Source organism: Doryrhamphus excisus, chromosome 12 (genome assembly GCF_030265055.1).
Source record: "Doryrhamphus excisus isolate RoL2022-K1 chromosome 12, RoL_Dexc_1.0, whole genome shotgun sequence".
NCBI lineage: Eukaryota > Metazoa > Chordata > Actinopteri > Syngnathiformes > Syngnathidae > Doryrhamphus > Doryrhamphus excisus.
In genome coordinates, this window is record NC_080477.1 from 13,256,163 (window position 1) to 13,276,439 (window position 20,277).

Genomic DNA, 20,277 nt, shown 5'->3' on the forward strand with positions numbered 1-20,277 from the left:
TAAACAGAGTCGCATCACAGCCGGAGCCGCTTCACTTGGTTCTCGGCGGAGGATGGAGCTCCAGCAGCAAAACTTAGGAGCTACATTTATATTCCAGCCAGGATTTTTCGGAGTTTACAACAAACCACTAAATAGAGACAAACATGACTAAATAAATCCACTCCCTTGCTTATTACTAACACAAATACAGCCGGTGAGGGAGACCCAAACAAGGAGAAAAACTGCAGAACAACCACGACGAGCTGGCATCACAGCAAAGCTAACTTGGCGTCGCCCATGGCAAGAGAAATCTTCTAAGGGAGCCTTGTTTTGACCTTGGTCGATTGAAGAAGCTCGCCTCTTACCTCTCTTTGGAAGTCCGGCAGGTCGGAGGGTTTGGCACGAATCCCATGTCCTTACACGATGCTCTACACAGTTCGAGACAGTTATTCTGGGCGCTGTCCTTCTCCCCGATTTCGCAGTTTTTGTGTCCACACAGTGGAGCAGTCGCCAAAAGATAACTTCCGGTTGGTTATTTCACAATAAAAGCTTCACATGTGAGTCACGATTTGGGTCGCAAATGTACACACGTGACATTATGACCTAAATGATTTACTGTGCTGTAGTATAACTATCAAATAATGGTGTTGTGTATGTCTGCATGTACAGTAGAGCCCAGCTATTTGCAAGACCCCCGCAGTGCCGTGTCAGCATAATCCACACTTCTTGTAATTCCAGTAATAAGTTACAATCATTCATTGACTGTGGTGACCAAACATGCTGTTTTCCTATGAAGGGCCCATGAAATTGACCACATGATGTCTACTGCATGTGACAAAATCCCAGAGGGGCTGTCATGTAGGCCACCTTTTGAATTAGTGTTGAAAAAAAGGCAAAGAAAAAGCAAAAAAAAAAAAATGCACATAATTAATTATGTGACTGATCATTCTTGTGTCTTTAAAGGGCAAATTTCCCCAAATATATTGGCTACATTCCAAAACTTACTTATGTAAGTTATGTATGTTTACTTTCTTACATAGGTACACATATGTATACTGTATTGGCCTTCCATCCATCTATTTTCTATACTGTATTCTATAATATTTCTAAATTTAAAACTCCAAATACAAGCAATTTAAGTTTGGGCATAGCCTTAACAATATTTTTATTATTTGTGGCTACATAATGAAATATTTCATTTCTAATATTTGTGGATAATTCAACCAAAATATTGGGATACCTCTCAGCATGGTGCAGTGCAGTTCTTTGCCACTGCAAACTACAACCACACTGTATATAGTTCTGTTAATAATGAAGTGGCGAGCAACATTACAATACAAAGCAAGAAAGTCGGCTGTTATTTTGAAATACAACTCCTCCTCCCGGAAAAGGAGAATCCGCTAGTTGCTGTGGCAACAAGGATGTCCCCGTCTTGTCATTGTGTTTTCTTCCTTTAGCTGACGACTCTACGCCGAATCCAAGGAAAAATCTAACGTGGAGGGTTTTTTTCTGTGGTTTTGGAATGAATGAGAGGCACCGCCGATGTGTCACACAACTATGCTATAGTTAAAATGCGTGGGTTTCGTTCCAGGTGCCATGTTGGCCCAAGTAAGGAGGTGGGGGCGGCTTAAGAGTGAAATCATGAGATTGCTTTCTTACTGAACAGGAAAAAAACGCTGTTCACTACATTTTTGCATTATAAGTGTATGTTTCTGTTGAATGTATTTTTTTATTACGAGGGGCGTCGGATAGAGATCTTGCTTGTTATTAAAAAAAAACTCAAGTGTGATAATTAGCCTCTTCTCACGCAATAACTCATGTGACAGACACATGCTAGAAAGTATGCGCGTTTCTGCATCACAATTTGCGTGTTGTCTTTGATGAATTATGGGCCACTGAGCCAGGATTACACTGGTTTTCAGGTTTAACCAACATGGAACAATTATAAAACGCCAGGCACACTAAATAGACATCCACATTGAAGTGCATTCAACTTGATGGTCCTTAAGTGCTCCTCAAACAAAAGGCTCTAGTCAAGTGAGATATAAATTATTTTTTTTGTATTAACTTCCATTTAATAAAATATTTGCAAGCAAAATACACAAGTGTTTGTTAGCACTCAACCAATGCCCATTGTGCAAGTATTGCTTTTTCTATTGTACCAAGAGTGCGCTCATCCCCTATATCAAGACTACCGTGAGATACAACTGCAGAAAGCTAAAGCATGAATCCATGTCTACTTTTTATTGGTTGTACCATCATACATTTGTCAACTGCCAGTCATTGAAAACATCACACTGCCCAGAAGGTATTGCAATCAGTACAAAAAGAAACCATGAACCCAAAGTGGAATGGCTACACAAGGGAGCAAAAAAAAGAAAAGAAAGACATTCTTTGCACATAAAATGACAATGTTTTGTACATAGACATCGTCTAGGGGTGTTACAGTAGCAAGAAGAGATATAAAGTAAGCAGACTAGAAGCTTTGATAAACTAGAATAGGTGTTAAAATATTTTTTTACTAACCACAGCAAAGAAACCAAACAATAAAAATACAATAAAAATATTTCAAATCTTTTTGCTGTAATTAACAATAACATTATCTTCTGGTCTCTGGACAGTGATTACATATTTTATCGTCTCCTGTTGTTTTTGCCATCAAAGGCCAACAGCAGGTTTAAGGAGTCGAACTGAAAAGCCAATTAAAAGATGGCTTTTGGGGGGCAGTCTTCCAAACCAAGAGGTAAAACGGGCTCTTCAGTGAGGACATTGAACATGGACTGAAAAAGTGCAGAAAGATCCATGACCTTGGTGATTGATCTGCTTACAATGTTCACCTGATGACACAAGTGATCCTTACCAAGAAGTGTAACAAGTAAAAAAATACACAGGGCGATAAAAACTGGGCATGGGTGACAGAGATGAATATGCACCTAGATCCTCTGAATACTTACATGCACATGTCTGGGATTTAGGGAAGCATGATTTTTGATAGCGTTGCCAGAATAGGTTTATTAATAATGATGTTCCTACTAATGTACTAAACACCAAGGACAACAATGAGAAGGCTCAAGATACTGTGATGAAATTACAGCCAGCCCAAAACACAAATTTTGAAATGATTTTTTGGTAAATAAATCCGTATTAAAAGTCTTTGTCACTCATCCATGTCAATGCACGATTAAAAAGCAAGCCTGCATTAAATTACAACAGTGATGTTTGTCTATGTCGAATGCAAGTGTTGGTAATCCTAAATGCCAAGAATTAGATGTGGATGTGAAACGGGGTCTGTTTTGTGTTTACAGGGTCATCCCTTGCAGCCATCACCGGTCCATCATGCTGAGGATCATCTCAGGGGTGAGGTCTCCATTTGGTGGTGCCTCTGACAGCTGCATCTCCTGTTCCTGGGACAACTCCTCCATCTGAATAGTGGAATCGCCTTCACCGACAACCACTTCATGTGTGGCTCCCTCTTCCATATCTTCTTGTTCTGCGCCAACCTCCTTTTTCACAATGATGTCGTCCACCTCTCCAGTGGCCTCGTCCTCAACGCGGATAATAGCAGCCACTGTCAAGAGAGTCTTAGGTCAGTTCTCTAGATAGACCACCATGACAATGTGCACATTAGATATAAGCACAAGTTCACCGTAATTATTTCCAGAAATGAACCCAAAATTCCTGTATGTATTAGGCATCTGTATGAAAGGTTTGTAGGACCAGACAAACACTGGACTGTGTAAAGCGCATTGTGAAACTCACTATCTGGCTTGTTCTTTGGGGGGCGCCCACGCTTCCTCTTGACTGGGGGATCCTCCGGAGCTGCGATCGGAACCACTGGTGGAGCCTGTTCCACTTCGATCTCAGTTAACAAATCATCCTCATCTTCAATCTCCTCGTCAAGTTCAGGTTCTAAGAGAGGGTGAAATGTTTTATTTACAACTTAACTGACCATTCATACTACTCCGACAACTACTAGTTCAAATATGCAAACCAACACCAGTAAAAAATAAATAATACGGTGGCCGCATACCCGTGTCGTCCTCATCATCATGCCTGTCCTGCATCTTCCTCTTCCTACCACGGCGACCCTTCTTCGGAGGAGTTCCATTTTGGTCTCCAGGAACTTCGCCCATGCAGTTCTCACTGTGGCGCAGCATGGTATTCTGTGGGGTAAACATAATATCATGGTGACACACTGCACAGAGTGTTGTGAAGCAGTCACAAATCTGTGTGGGCTCTGGCCTACCCTGCGGGTGAACGTCTTGCTACACTTGTTACACACAAAGGCGGTGGGCACAAAGTTGGGGTCATGGTAACGTTTGAAGTGCATGTCCAGAAGCTGCTTCTGTCTGAACGTTTTCTCACACTGACTGCAGGCAAAGGGCTTCTCCCCAGTGTGTGTACGCTTGTGCATGATCATGTGACGTTCCTGCCAGAAGAACAGACAAGTGTTAGAAGTAGACTGAGTGCTAGAAGTAGACTGAAGATCAGTCAACATTGTTGTTGCTTACCTGCTTGCAACAGTAATCACACTGGTCACACTTAAAACGTTTCTCATTCTTGTGAGTCTTCTGGTGTTGGATAAGAGCATATCGCTCATGGAAAACGGCGTCACAGTAACGACATTTCTTTCCCTTCTCAATAAATGAATGTTGCTTTCGCAAGTGAACGCCTGAGTTGGACAGAGGGAGAACATGATCATCTTGAGAAAGCTGTACACTTTGTTGTGTTTTCTGAGCAAAAGGGATTGCATCGTTTACCAAGGTCACTCTTGCGTGCGATGACAGTGTCACAATGTGGACAATGGAACTTCGCCACGTTCTCTGTGTGTTTCTGCAGAATATGCATCTTCATGGTGCCACTCTGGGTAAAACGAGCGTGGCAGATGTAGCACTCGTATGGCTTTTCGCCTGCAGAGGGAAAGTGAAAGGGTTTTGTAAGTGCCAATTTTTTTTACATTTTGTATTTTTTAAATACTTTTGCCAATAACTATATAACATTTTATGAAGCTTATTAACTTTAATAAAAGTTGATCGTGGTTTTTTTACTCTGACCTCACGTTCACAACCGGGAGTTGCAAAAAGGAAACAACAGACTACTCTGAATAATGAAGAGACAACAAAGAAACCGAAATGACAGCAGCTACTTCTAATTGGTTGATGATACCATGCTCATCGGTGTTTGTTGTGTTTCATCATTTTAGTATCAGGTTAAAAGAACTATTCAAAACTTTCTACAATGGCATTGAAGGCAAATGTCACACTTATGGTGGTTCATGTCCCTTTCCCCCAGAGGCTTGTGGGAACACAAGCAGGTCCGTGGAATCAAAAAGGTTGGGGACTACTGCTTTAAATCATGTTTCAACCACATGACTTATCCAAAATGTATCTCACCTGAGTGTGTCCTCATGTGCCTTTTCAATTTGTAAGTGTCCCTGCTAGCATAGCTGCATAGACTGCACTGGAAGGGCCTCTCGCCGGTGTGAGAGCGGATGTGCCTTTTCAATTTGCTCACCTACAAAAGGAGTTAATAAACAATTAGGATTAGCACAATACATGAAGGCTTATGCTCTCAGTGCAGTCTTGATACCAACAAAAGAGGCAATCCTGATGTGATCACTAACCTCCACACTGCAATAGTCACACATGGAGCACTTGAAGGGCTTCTCATGCGTGTGCTTGTAGCGACGATGGCGCACCAACTCTCCACTGGTCACAAACGCCATGTCACAGTCAGTGCATTTGTGTGGTCGGGTGCCTAAGGATTTGATAAACAAAATAATTGGACCATGCACCATTCCTGTCTTGTTTTGTACACAACACACAAAAAAATGAATACCACTACCATTACAATAGCATAACATCTGCCCCCGGCAGTAATTTGAAAGAGGATGACACTTCCCATCAAACTATGTACACAAAAGTATCAAAAAGTTGTACTCAAGGATGAAATGGGGTCTGCTCTACCTGTGTGGGTGTTGAGGTGGTTTCTCAGCAGTGTGACTGTTCTAAAGGCCCTTCCACACAAATGACATTTGTGTGGTCTCTCGTCTGTGTGGCTCTTCATATGCCTGTCCAGGTTAGAGCGTCGTGGGCAAGTGTAGCTACAAAGCTCACACTGGAAGGTCTTCTTCACACCTGGTCAAGTAGAAGAACTAATCAGAAACCAATCGAGTCTTTTTTGCGTATTTCACAATAAAAACACTGATTACCTTTTTTCTTGATCTTAGTTGGCTTAGGGGGCTTCATGTTTCCAACAACCTTTTCTGCATTCACCTCTGACAGAAGTCCCTCCTGTTGCTCTTCCTCAAAGTCGTACACAGAAACATCCATGTCTCGGTCGCCCTCTGCATAACGTAGACGGCTTTTCTTTCCCTTCTTTCCTTTGCGGACTGGTGTAATTGGCTGGTAGTCTGGGTCCTTCTGCCACCCTGTTTGAGGCTCAGTGGGTTCTTGATCTGCTGCCACTTCGCCATCCTCTCCCTCTTCTTCCCTTGTCCCTTGAAGCTCATTGTGGACGGCTTGAAGCTCCTCTTGCTCCACAGTCTCTACCTCACCATTAGCCCCCACTTTCACCACCTAGCCCAACAGACATTTTTCATAGTCAAACGTTTCAAGTAAAGTGCTTATTGGATGACAACATTTTTTTTATTGAAAATATGCTTCATTTCATGCTTTACTTTATTCTATTGATTCCTACCTGGAAACCTTCTGGCAAAGGAAGTGTGTGACAGATAACCGGCTCTGCATCCTTATTAGCTGATCCATCCACATAGGTGCCCTGAAGGCCATCTACTGTAGTTGTAGTGACTGGAACTTGCACAAGCTGTAGCTGACCAAGACCTAAAGCAGCACCAGCCTGCTCCTCCATATTTACAACCTATGCATAATAACAAATGTCAACAGAACCATTTTATAGACGGTGATACCAACCATGTCCTGTACTAACCTGAAGGGTGATGATCTGGCCCTCATCTCCACCAGTTACAGTTACTGTGCCCCCTCCCTCCAGCACCTCTGTCTTCATTTGCAACAAAGTCGGATCCAGGGCATCCATCACCATCATCTCCATGTTGCCTGGAACCTCAACGGCTTGTGATGCTCCCGCCACCCCTTGGATCACAGCATCTCCTGCTTCTGGCAGAACCCCACCTTCGGGAGCTAGGGTTGCTGCATGGGTGGTCTCCATGGAAACAACATCGCCCTCCATGGCGACCGGCCTGTCAACACTCTAAAATTTGAGAATGTGACATTTGTTAATGAAAACTTTGATGGCGATATTGTGATTGTTTTCACACAAAATTGTCAAATGACAAGAACTAAAGCGACAGGAAAGTCAATTCCAAACTCCATCAACTCAAGCACTGATGTGGAGTTGATAAGAGTCGTACAAAAAAGTCTTGACAACAGACCTCCAAAAGATCGCCATCTACCAAAAACGAGTCGGTGCACTTATTCTTGAGAAACGTTAGGCTTCATGAACTATCGAGTTCGTAGAGTTCTTTTAAGCTGAAAAAATGTGTTGAAGATAGTGGGGGTTGAATGTAAACGTTCAGACGACGAATAATGCGGTCTATGCTACCTTGAGAGTTTATTCAAATCACCTCTGTCGACACACCTGATGAAGCCAGGAGTTACCGCGCGGTATTGCAACAGCAACTTAGTTCAATGACATATGGGAACAGTTTGTAGAGACGAAACCAAAACGTTTCGAACAAACCGGACGTTAAATGGCATCAAAGCAGCGAATGGAACCTTCGCGAAATGTGGTATTTAGCATCATCACGGGTCGGGCTGAGTGGATAAGATATTGGTGGCGTGCTTCGGGTTTGCAGAATGTAGATATCACGATCGGACTATTTCAAAGTGGCTCTTTCGATTTTAAAAGAAACGTTTCGGTTAAATTGGTCATGTTATGGTACAATAGTCTAATTCCACACAACTGTTCAAACGTCGCGAACTCAAATAAGAACTTATATTTGTTTATTGACTGGGAGGCGCGAGGACGATTGAAAACAGGAAACAAAGGGCACGATAAGATGGACGTCAGGCCTAAAGTAAGTTAAAACAGAAAGACACATTCAGACGACCATCGCTAGGCAGTTCCAACAAAACAGCACGCAAAAAGCACTAAAACACACGCCCGAGACAGTGAGTTAGAGTTTAGAGACAGATTTAGTGAATATTGGATAACGATAGAGGGAGACAAACACCCCCCGCCAGTCGGTAACGTTAAGCCCCACCGTGACACCTAGAGGCCGACGCCAGCTCCTACAAAAACGTCTCGGTGTTTGCGGGCAAAGTACAGATTCAACTTACCTCAGAGTGCTTATTTTATCGTTATATTCTGTTCGAAGCCTGTCGAATGCGGGTGCTCGCTTCAATTCTTCGTGGACGTCTGAATAAGCAGTGTGCTGGCCTGATAATTTTCTCCCGCTTTAGAATAGAGGGCCTCACACAAAATGGCGGCCGTTAAGGGCGAACGAGCATGCGCAAACATAAGGCCCAGTGGTGAAGGGGCGTGGCCGAACTGCGACCGAGGCGCCAGATTTGAATTCATGCGTGGGCGTGGCGAACGAGACAAATTGGTCACATGATTTGTCTTACCGGAATGAAGTATTTCGCAAATAAATACGGATAAATGTCTACTTTCAGCCATATATGTCGACATACGTGCCATTTGTGCGCATTGTGAGCTATCAGCTAACGTTCTTAATAAAGTGAATTAAGACGTAATTTGGACAATATACCACATGGGGGCGTACAGTATGCAAACTAGTGAGTCGTGATTCTTTCAACCTCTGCTGAAACTTTAGCATACCATTAGAACACTGCAGATATTACTTAGTCAAGATAAACGATACAATCAAACACAAGTAGCCTCTAAAATAACAGAATGTGTATGTATATACACACACACACACACACACACACATATATATATACATATATATCTAAATGTAAGTTTTATAGATTATATCTTTATAAATATATCAGGTAAAAACCTTCTATTAAAAAGTCACTGAATTGATGTTGTTTTATAGATACATTGTGTTTTTTGGCAAGGTTCTGCAGTGAATAATTGAATTTGGATATATTTTTCATTATAGGTTTATGAAAAGCCCTTCCTTAGTGATTGGCTGGCTGTGTTTGTGTGTTTACAAATATTTTCCTGAGCCTAATGATGTGTTTGTCCACTGGGTGAACTGGCCTGTTGTCAATGTCTTTAATAGTACCTAAATAAAAATGTAATTATTTGCATGGCCTATTTTCATTCATTCATTTTATTTTATACGCACAAAAACACAAATCAAGTCAATCTTCCACTTTCGTGATTTGAGAGGATTCACATGTAAAATAAGTGATGAATTTGTTACATAACCAACAACAGTTTTGTTTCACTTATGGCTACAGAAGGCCACTCCTGTCCACTGTCACAGTTTTCCTTAAAACAAATGGTCACTTCCCTGCCACACATTATTTTTTCAACAGTTTCCTCTCTAAGGGGAGGGGGCAGAAGAAGGCGAGGCTCTGTTGTCATATCTGTCAGTCTTGCTGAGGCTGGCCCCTCCCACCTCAGCAGAGGCATTACATACTGCTGGTGCTTGTGCTCTTAGCAACGGTGCCTCAGCAACAGAGCCAAGGCAACAGAGCTCCACGGCAACAGAGTGCCGTGTCTCCCCAATGGAGTTGCCATTGGGCGGACCAGCTCTCAGGCACTACACCCAGAGCAGACCAAGACCTCACCGACAAAAACTCAACTATCGTCCCAGCAGACCGCAGGTACAGTCAAATATGATATCAGAGCATGGAGGGAAGGTAGTGTGTGTGTATGTGGAGAGAAAATGGAAGGGAGAGAGGAGATGTAATAGGGTGCAGAGGGGAGAGGCAGGGGGAAGGGAAGGGACGGTTAGAGGGGGAGAGCTGCAAAGATGCCTGCTCCCTGCTTGAATAAGCCAGTGCCATTGTGCCGGTAACTAGCTGTGTGAAGAAACCACAAATGGCATTTGCTGTGATTTGCTAGAGCGTGATTGCTTGAATAGGATTGCAGATGGTAGTTTGGCTTGGATCTCTCTTTTTCTCTGTGCTCACACTGAAAAAAAAGCCTGCAGCCTTCCCTTTTTCACATGATTGTGTATAAGAAAATGTGCATCAGCTCCTTTTTTCTTCATGGCTCATCGTGTTGTCACATAGCTCTCTGGCTGTAGACATCAAGTCACTCCCTTAGAGCCAGTGACCAGGGACACAAAATCCAAGCAATTCCCCTGACAGGGTATCGAGTCACAGCGACTTCTGCTAATTTTGTGCTCTGCTGCAAACTGTCCCTGCTTTTATATGTATGTATGTGTTAATCTGATCAGGACGTTTCAATGCATGTAACTGATATATTGATAATGAATTATCCACACTGGAAAAACGAGATATCTTGTATGCAAAATCTATGCCCCCTCGCCCCCTCCCATTGTATGTTACTGAGCAACTCCCTCTCAGGAGGCTGGTTGGTAGCAAAAGACTGAAGCCAAAATACACCTATAGAGACACTAGTGAAGGGCTGTGTGGGTTTTTATAGAGGTAGGTGTTACATAATTTGAAGTTACATTTTGAGATTTTTATCAGCAAATTGATGTCAAGCATATTTGTATCTTGTACAAATGATAGGAGACAATAATTGAGAGTGAAAATGAAGTCCTTGAGCTCATCGGGCGTGTTGATGAAGGTGTGGAGGAGTTCTTTACCAAGAAAGTTCTTCCTGCTGGGACGGAGTGAGTATTACTATAGCATTTGCTGTTGCTGAAAGCCCCTTTTCTACCAATTCCACCATTTTCAGGAACTTTTATTACCAGGAACTTATTTACACTGGTAAAATAATTCCTTATCTGAGTCCTTGTATTGGTGTAATTTTTTTTTTTAATCAAGCAAATTCTCCAAATTCTCTTAAAAAATCGGGTGGTGGAAAAGGGGCTCCTCTCCTTTGTTATCATAGAGCTTCACCTGCCTCCATGACTGCTTGTCATGCTACTGTATATAGATAATATAGATATTAAAAAGAGTGAAAAAACTTAACTAGCTTATTCTTGAACAGTACTGTGCAAAAGTGTGTGTGCCAACATAAGATTTGTTGTTTCAGTAATTACATAATGATGGATTATTCACGCTTCTTCTCTACTCGGTAGAGTACAAGTCTACACCAAGGAAACTCTGTAAACTGTATTTGCGTTTGTTAGTTAGTGGGCTAATTCCACGGTGGTTTCGTTCATGCCACGGTGACGTAGACTGAGCCAACACCTCTCCACAAATCATCACCAAATTTGAGCAATCGAACTATGTCAATTCTACTTTTACTATGTCAAAAGGTGAAAAAGGTCATGGAACAACAAAGCTAGTGCTGGCCTATGAGACTTTTGTATAGTACAGTATGCTACACATTGATTTGATGCAATTGACCCCTGTGCATAGGAAAAAGCAAGATGAGGTACCATTACACGAGGAGTCCATCACAGTGGATGAAGTGGTTCCTGCCACCTCAATCCCCTGCCCACCCCCCACAAAAACACTCAGGAGGAAGCTTGGAGATTTCTTTACCCTCAGAAAGAGACGAGGTGTGAAATCAGAGCCCAGCCATGAGGGCCGACCCAAAAAGGCTTCCATCGCTGATCTCATTCGCCCTCTTAGGGAGGCGGCCAGGGCTGAGAAAGAAAAAGATAAGGACCGAGTCAAAGAACACGACAAGGAGAATGAAAAGGAGAAAGGGAAAGAGCAACCCAGTGGTATCACCGGAGAGTTAGCTGTGCGGGAAACACTTGCCTCGGATGCACCGCCACTGAGGGGAGAAGTGGCGCCACCCCGCCGTGCTCTCAGAGAAGGGAAGTCCCAGTCTCTTATTTTACTGTCTGGTTCAGCAGCGGGGACCGCCAATGCCAGAAAGGTGAGTGTACACGCAATTAAAGAGCACACGTGTTCTCAGTCTTTTAACTCTGAGATACCTTTAAAAAAATTCATGGTTTCAGAAACAACTTGAAGGACAACATAGCTTTGAACAGAAACTTCATCTTATGCTTCAGCGTATTGGAGTTTCCAAAGCTCAACCAGAAGAGACACAGGTGTGTGTATGTGTCTTTAAATATTATCTCAAAGTAGATACTAGTTGATAGTATACTCTCAAACAGATCATATTTTTCTCTTTCATTCTCATAGAATCCAGAGAGAGAGATGAAAAAGGCAGAATCTGAAGGTATGTCAATTCATCTACCTGCAAAAACATGAAATAATCACACCCACAAATACCTGTATATATGTATTTGTATGTGTATATACCAGTGATGTGTGGTGAGGTTTAGGGCTGGCTCCTTTGGAGTTTCTGTATGTTAAAATGGACTTAATATGAACATTTTCGGCCCTTTGTATTGAGTGGACTCCTATAGAGCTGCTACACACGATAACCCACACAGAAAGCTTTCTAGATCGTCCAGTATCTGTACCTATTCCAGCTGCATTTCCTTAGATTTTCAAAACGGTCTGTTTTAATTTGTTCCACCCACGGCCTGCCTGCGGACACGCCCACTTCACTGTGATTGGTCCCACTCAGCTTGTCCAGCTTGTACCCGGCCACGCCTATAGAGTGAAGTCATTGGCTGGATAGAGCCGGTGACTTCTCACCGTCCATCCATCCATTTTCTATGCCACTTATCCTCATTAAGGTGGCAGGGGAATGCTGGAGCCTATCCCAGCTGACTGATGGAACCATAAAATCACCTTTATTTACGACAAAAACATATTTCACTTTTTCAAGAGAACATATATCACTCATGAAAATGAAGAAACGCCTTCTTAAAAGAGAGTTTGGTTGTGAAAGTATATACTTTGATGGGTTTCTCGCAGGACTGCCAGGCAGAGAACCGCTGAGAGAGGCTGGTCATATAGTCATATACATTCTATTATTTTCCGGGTTATTTGCTTTAGACTGCTGACTGTAGCGCACATACAGGCCAACGTTTCGGTTACATTAGCTGCCTTTTGACTGATAATCACATCGTGAGCTTCAAAAACTCACCATACGGCATCAAGTGTTTGTTCTTCAAATGCTTTAAAGCTTTTTAACATACTACCTCGGTGATATATTTTTTGTGGCATATTTTGCACGATGCAAAATTTATATCACTCTCACAAGCAGGTAAGTTCCACACATCAGGCATGTTTGACACGGTTTTGTGCTCCTGCGCAGTGTGAAGGAAAGTGGGCATGGGACGATCTCTATAGGTCGCATGCTGCAATAGTACAAGACTGAGTTGATCGACATTTACCCACATATGACGATCATAGGCTGCACGGCGATCAAGTGGTTAGCGCGCAGGCCACACAGCTAGGAGACCAGAGTTAAAGTGTGGGTTTTCTCTTTAATTGGTGACTCCAAATTGTCCATAGGTATGAATGTGAGCCCTGTGATTGGCTGGCGACCAGTCCAGGGTGTACCCCGCCTCTCCCCCGAAAACAGCTGGGATAGGCTCCAGCACCCCCCACGACAATTGTGAGGGTAAGCGGTAGAAAATGAACGAATGAATGAATGAATGACGATCATATGCTTTTGCACGGAAATCAGCCAATACTGATTGGTGGCCAATCGATATAAGAAGGGGGTGTTTTTTTTTTCATTATGACAAGGGGGACCTCACCTGCCTCCCCTGACTGCACGTTACTGGTATATACACACATGGTAGGATATATTTTTAGCTAAATTATTACATTTAAATATATATTTTTTTCAGGCACCATTATTGACAGTAAAGCTGAGCCAACACCGACTTTCACAAAACACAGAACTATGTCAGCATCATCAGGTAAACAGTAGTACACAAAAGTCTTAGGCCACCATTGCCTATTAATGACCTTTTTAGAGTAGTCATTTTGACATAGTAAAACATGTTGATGGGGCTCTTTGTAAAGTGTAAAGGTACAGATACTAAGGCCGGTAAAATGATTCATTCATTGATGACAATTCTGTCGGCTGTGTGAAACTGATAGTTGCGACGTCAAGCACTAGTGAAGTATAATAGAATGAATTACTTGCCTGCTATAAGCAGAGGTGACACCGATTCAGTTTCAACTAATTTGTGGTCTACCTGTTGAAACAGGTGATCAGAACATTAAAAAAAATGATAATCATTATTTTTTTCCCACAGTTCATCAAGGAAAATTAGTGATAAAATGTCTGATGGCACTCACAGAAGTTGATGCTCAGGTCGTTTATGTGTATGCTCAGACACTATGCAAGAAAGTTGGTCTATGGTCAATACAGCATCTCTAAAACAACTAACTAATGGTGGCATAAGACTTTTGCACAATACTGTATGCATATGTAAATCGGAATTAGTGTACTTAACATTTTACTCATCAGATACGAGGCATCAAATTCGACCAAGCATGTCAGCACATGAGTCAGCTGGAAAGCCTCCTTTGCTTCCAAAGCCAGTCATCAAGCCCACAACATCTGGCCGCAACACACCTGAGAATGAGCTGGTCCAAATAGAAGAAGGGGATACAAGCACACCCACTAAACTAAAGAGTCCAACTGCTGCTCCATCTGGCCCCGCTACTCCTGCGGTAACCACAAACGCCGCCGCTGACTCGACCAATGCTCCAATTTCCTTGTCTAGTACTGTAACATCTGACTCTGAGTCACCTGCTGTCAGCGCTAATGCAGCAACCACAGATGGTACGGATGAAGATGGTAAACCTTCTGAGCCTGAAGCTCAGCCTGTTAGCACAGAACCATCCCCTTCTAGTTTTCCAACAACTCTTACAGAACTCTCCGCCCCTGACCCCAGTACCTCCACTTGCTTGGACTCCATTACTTCGACATTCTCTACCACTTCCGACTCGACAACTACCGTAAACATCTTGGAAAACATAAACGATCATCGCAGTGAAAGTCTGGCAACATCAACAGATATGTCAGTTAAGTCGGAAAGGCCAGAGTCAAATGGCATAGTTTCAGTTGGTGATGAAGCCGTTCCGGTCGTTGCCGCTGTAGCAACAACTATCCAACTAGCAGATGTCAAATCTGATGCTGCAACCACCACCAGCTCGAGTGTTGACTTAGCATCAGTCTCCCCTACGAGCCCGATATCGTCTAAAAGCACATCTGTGGCCCCAAGCTCAACTCCCCCTGTATCTGATACCCCTATTATCAGCTCCTCCGCCCTTCCTCCTGCCAGCACCAACTCCATTACCACCACAACATCTACTGATTACATCAACTCTTCTTCTTCCTCCATTGTCCCCCACGTCTCATCCAGCGAAACCAACCTCACAGACTCCATCTCCACCGCCACTAGTAACGCACATATAACGACTACAGATGCAATTACCTCCCCGCTCGTGACTGACCCACTTTCCTGTAAGAAGACCAGCTCTGCGTTCTCATCAGTTATTACCTGCCTCCCTGCTTCTGATGACTCCAGTCCAACCCCTCCAGCACTCACCCATGATAGTCCAGGACAAGATTTACAGACAAATATTGATGAAAGATCAAGTCCGACTGTTAAGGACATAGGTAAGTGAAATAATTTATGCATTCTTTTTTTTGGTTTAACATCAGTATATTTTCTCTCTCATTAGAAGACGTGGTGATTGAGGTGGTCCAAAAGAGCAAACAAACTGAAAGCAAGATAGTCATGGATGATGCAGAAGAGTGTGAGCCTTGTACTGAGAAAGCAACTCAAGACAACAGTGAAGTGACAAAGAGAGAAGTGCAAGAGGCAAGTGTGAAAGCTGAAGATATCACGGTGGCAACTGAAGTGATGGCAACGGAACCCACTTTGGAAAAAGAGCGCCTCAACCAAGAAGATACAAAATCTGCAGATGGGAAGTAATTAAAAAGAATATATCGGAATTGCTTAATTTGGGACCAACTACTGTGATGTAGGCAGGTTTAGACCACAGTAAAGGGTAAAAGGTTAAATGATCCATGGCACTTCCTGCACAGGGACCACCAACACAAGAGCAGCACACCACACACCCGGTGGGCCACTGGACCAAAGAAGTGAGATCCCCTTGGTGTGATGTAATCAACAATTCCAGCAGTGTCTTTGTCCTTTTTTTAAACTTGTGTTTGAATTATGCATTGCACGTATGATTATGTACCATAAGAAAAGTACTGTGTTTGAAAGACACCATGTTTACAATAGATGGATAAGAGAAAATAGATATGACTATTAAATGGATTATTGAATTGAGTTAGTGAGATGTTTTTGTTGAACAAGTGAACTTTTCTCTCTGAAAAAATATGAATTTGTTTTCCTGTAACCTGATCTATTTTTGTGCTACAGATATGCAGTACGTGCATGCTCCATAATGGTGTTAAATGGCACATAAAAAAAAAAACATACAGTGACAGACCACATGATGTGGTTGAAAGCCATGGAAATGCTTCAACAAAGATCATGAGATTCACTGAAAGTTGCCTTTCAAAGTTCAAGAATGAGGTTCAGTCAGACTTTTATTGAAATGGTACACTTATATAATTCTGTATGAGTGTATCTTCACTAATAAACATAAAAGTTGCTCTATTTTATTTGACACAGCGAGGAGACACTCAGGTCACACGCTATGCAGCATGAATACAATGAGACATAGAAATAGTATTTGATTTAGAGCAAAAATATTACTTCAATTTAATTTACAGTAATATAGTGTTTGGGCCACCCTCTGTGTGGAGTTTGCATGTTCTCCCCGTGCATGTGTGGGTTTTCTCCGGGTACTCCAGTTTCCTCCCACATTCCAAAAACATGCTAGGTTAATTGGCGACTAATTGTCCATCGGTATGAATGTGAGTGTGAATGGTTGTTTGTCTATGTGTGCCCTGTGATTGGCTGGCTTCCAGTCCAGGGTGTACCCCGCCTCTCGCCTGAAGACAGCTGGGATAGGCTCCAGCACCCCCCGCGGCCCTCGTGAGGAAAAAGCGGTAGAAAATGAATGAATGAATAGTGTTTGGGAACTAGTGGACATTGTACTCATTACCCAAATTGCACACTAACCATCCACTTCCTGTTCTCTCCTTTTTAATAGTGAATGGTCACCACTTTAGTTAAGTGAATATTGAGGGTGTACGTGTCCAGCATAAATAATTATGTCCCTTGGAGTGCAACATGAGGGTACTGACAGGACAGCGCATTGCATTTTGCTATAATTCTCGGTTTGAATGCACTTATGCACTCAAAAGTGTATGTGCTATTGAGACCCAATCTGGGACGAGAATAGCAACACGCCATCTGCTGTTAGCCAAAAAGTCAAAAGGCAAAAAAGTGGCTGCAGGCTAGTATGGTTATCTGACCCATCCTCTTTATTCACATAAGTGAATGGGTAGCCTGTGTGCATGATGTTTAAGCAAACTTTCGGCGCTCAAAGAATAAAATATTAGGCGCAACAATGAGACTTGTGAGGAAAATATGTCACCTTACAATACCAACTGAGAAGAAAGAATGGATACGTTGATTTCTGTTGGGTCTGCAGTCCATTTTGTTTCATGTTCTAGCTTCTCTCACTTTATGAGTTGTATTAATCACCCCAACCAGCAGGTGTCGCTAGCGGCAGCGCCCTTTAGAAAATAGTATTTCACCCGGAAGTGGACGGAGGAGGAAAACGACGGTGGAGGGATTGTTATGTTCTCGCCATTGTAGTCTTTTTTAGTTTGCGTTGCTATTTTGAATATTCGGAGAGATATCAAACAGATTTGGATTTAATTACACCCAAAGAGAGATTTAATCTCATTGTGCGTTTATAAGCGATGTCTGTTGTGCCTCCCAGTCGCTCAAGCACAGGTTGGCCGCGCGGTGCTGGCGCTCAGTTTGGAAGCAAATACATGACTGGCCCGGCGAAGCCTCTCACCCTGGAGAGGACCATCAACCTGTGAGTTCATGTCGTTCTGTGTGGGGGGAGCATTAATTCATTTTAAGCGGATACTAAATGTGTACCTAACCCTGTTCATATCAAGTATTATATGGGTAACAAGCCGTAGCACTCCCTTCTATTGGTTGCAAAGCGCTTTAAATTGTTGAGTGATTTATTTGTTTTTTAGTTGTTGATCGTACCATTTAAAGTTAATTCGAAATGTGTACAGTCTGCCATTTAAATAGTAGATCAGGTAGTCTTGTAGTTTGCAGTTGTTATACTGAGGGTTGTTTCTAATAATTTTCAATATACAAATGATTATTCAAATATCAAAACAATACATCACTACATTTTGTGGAGAATGTAGTTTCTTGAGAGCACACGTTGAAAAACTAGAAACTTGACCGTTTCAATGAAAGCTGAGCTGAGGTTTTGTGTTTGCAGATACCCTCTCACCAACTACACGTTCGGGACCAAGGAGCCCCTGTATGAGAAGGACAGCTCTGTGGCGGCCAGGTTCCAACGGATGCGTGATGAGTTTGACAAGATGGGAATGAGGAGGACAGTGGAGGGTGTCCTCATTGTCCATGAGCACAGGCTGCCTCATGTCTTACTTCTGCAGCTGGGCACTACTTTCTTCAAACTGTGAGTATTTCATGTTCAGAAGAGTCACCCCGAGGGATTGTCTGATGTTTTCGTTCTCTCCTGCAGGCCTGGTGGTGAGTTGAGTCCTGGAGAAGATGAAGTGGAGGGTTTGAAGCGCCTGATGACGGAGGTATCTAAGTTGGCATGATTAAAGCTTCTATTGTTGATGTTTTGTCTGCATTGATTGCAAGGGTTATAATGTTATTCATGTGCATGTTAGATTCTCGGACGACAGGATGGAGTGAAACAGGACTGGGTAATTGACGACAGCATTGGCAACTGGTGGCGTCCTAACTTTGAGCCACCACAGGTTTGTACATCCTATCCACTATATGTCCTTTGTCAGAAAATCCAAATGAAGTGATCATGTGACATCTCAACTGGTAGCAGAATGAGTTGCATTGCATTGTCATGTCCTTTTTGTTTTGCAGTATCCTTATATTCCAGCTCACATTACCAAACCTAAGGAGCATAAAAAACTTTTCCTGGTGCAGTTACAGGAAAAAGGTAAGTATATCACAATGTGGCTTTGTTTTGGCCTTGAAGCTGACTTCATGACAAATCATAAGCGGAAATATGAGGCTTTTTTCAAATGTATTCTTACAGCATTGTTTGCCGTTCCGAAAAATTACAAACTGGTGGCAGCTCCGTTGTTCGAACTGTATGACAACGCCCCTGGATATGGACCTATCATTTCCAGTCTACCGCAGCTACTTAGCCGGTAATGTTTTCGGATTAGTGGGTCCTCTGTTAATGGAAATTGAGCAAATATAATTGCTTTAGTACACTATATGGCATTCACTTGTTTTATTACTTTAGTGTACAATTCAAGTTTGTATGATGTAAATATGCATGGGTGTTATAGATGAGAGTTTTCAGAAAGTTTTCTGAATTTTTGTTGACTTGAGTCCGTCATTCTTTTTACAGGTTCAACTTCATCTACAATTAAGTGAAGTTCATCTGGCTGTCTCTGTGAGTGCAGCGCATTCGAAGTGAAACTTGATGAAAGAAAAAGTGGAGAAATACACCCATCTTTAGCTCTACTTTCACATCATAGAAATGTGTCCCATACTGAACATACTGATGGGGCAGGAAAACAAATGTTTTTTGTTTTGTTTTGTTTTTTATCTTGATAAACTGCTGGTTTTTGTAGTACACATTTATATTGCATAATGTTCACTTCTGATTTTAAGCCTTCTCAGAAAAGGTTTGATCAAACCAACAATAACATTGCATTTGTTGTTATTTTAAACTGTATTTTTTTCTTTTTAATAAAAAAAGGCATTCAGTTATGTATTGGTATATGTTTTTATTAAATGTGGGGAGAGAGTGTTGGCTGTGGACTTTAGTGTATTGGGGGTTGGACATTTTGCTACAACAATGCAGCACAATATAATGTCCTGTGAGAGGTGCTGCACTTTTTGAAATCCGATGGGGCAGCAACAGCATCCCAGAGGTCAGTGGGCTAATGTATGATGCTCATGTTTCGTATGTAGGTCAATAAAATGCATTTTGTAGTGCTGTGTGAATACAGCCTTGGTATGATCACATCAGTTCTCTTAAGCTGCTTAAATTGTTCTGAGTTGTAGGTCATTTTTTACAATACTTAACTTAATTTTTATTCAAATTATTAACTGCAAATCCCATACCATACAGAGAAGGCATGCTAAAAGGATATAGGAACATCTGGACTTGGTACAAATTAATTTCAGTATGCAAAAGGAGATGTTTCATGACAAAACGGTTGATTTATAATCACTTACATTGA

At 42.2% G+C, this 20,277-nt stretch overlaps 3 protein-coding genes across 5 annotated transcripts; 2 read left to right on the top strand and 1 right to left on the bottom strand.

Moving 5' to 3' along the window:
• Positions 1 to 2,208: 2,208 nt before the first annotated feature.
• Positions 2,209 to 8,465, bottom strand: ctcf (CCCTC-binding factor (zinc finger protein)). The gene is made up of 13 exons (XM_058089640.1): positions 8,298 to 8,465; positions 6,928 to 7,209; positions 6,679 to 6,858; positions 6,191 to 6,557; positions 5,946 to 6,116; positions 5,603 to 5,736; positions 5,373 to 5,493; positions 4,740 to 4,889; positions 4,491 to 4,651; positions 4,226 to 4,408; positions 4,010 to 4,142; positions 3,739 to 3,888; positions 2,209 to 3,547 (listed from the first exon to the last, which is right to left on the bottom strand). The coding sequence occupies exons 2-13, from the start codon at positions 7,186 to 7,188 to the stop codon at positions 3,303 to 3,305; spliced, it is 2,256 nt and encodes a 751-aa protein (XP_057945623.1). The 5' UTR covers positions 7,189 to 7,209; positions 8,298 to 8,465; the 3' UTR covers positions 2,209 to 3,302.
• A 1,141-nt stretch (positions 8,466 to 9,606) lies between these two features.
• LOC131139500 (uncharacterized) lies at positions 9,607 to 16,621 on the top strand. 3 transcript variants are annotated; one of them, XM_058089178.1, is made up of 8 exons: positions 9,607 to 9,761; positions 10,638 to 10,741; positions 11,436 to 11,904; positions 11,987 to 12,085; positions 12,174 to 12,210; positions 13,742 to 13,813; positions 14,371 to 15,528; positions 15,597 to 16,621. In XM_058089178.1, the coding sequence occupies exons 1-8, from the start codon at positions 9,663 to 9,665 to the stop codon at positions 15,845 to 15,847; spliced, it is 2,289 nt and encodes a 762-aa protein (XP_057945161.1). In that variant the 5' UTR covers positions 9,607 to 9,662; the 3' UTR covers positions 15,848 to 16,621. The 3 variants fall into 3 exon arrangements, with proteins under 3 accessions (XP_057945161.1, XP_057945160.1, XP_057945162.1); XM_058089177.1 differs by having other exon boundaries at positions 15,594 to 16,616; XM_058089179.1 differs by having other exon boundaries at positions 11,987 to 12,079; positions 15,594 to 16,614.
• Positions 16,622 to 17,581: 960 nt separating this feature from the next.
• On the top strand, positions 17,582 to 19,801 carry nudt21 (nudix hydrolase 21). Its single transcript, XM_058089103.1, has 7 exons — positions 17,582 to 17,882; positions 18,309 to 18,509; positions 18,576 to 18,639; positions 18,730 to 18,819; positions 18,941 to 19,016; positions 19,116 to 19,230; positions 19,437 to 19,801. The coding sequence occupies exons 1-7, from the start codon at positions 17,761 to 17,763 to the stop codon at positions 19,456 to 19,458; spliced, it is 690 nt and encodes a 229-aa protein (XP_057945086.1). The 5' UTR covers positions 17,582 to 17,760; the 3' UTR covers positions 19,459 to 19,801.
• The last annotated feature ends 476 nt before the right edge of the window (positions 19,802 to 20,277 follow it).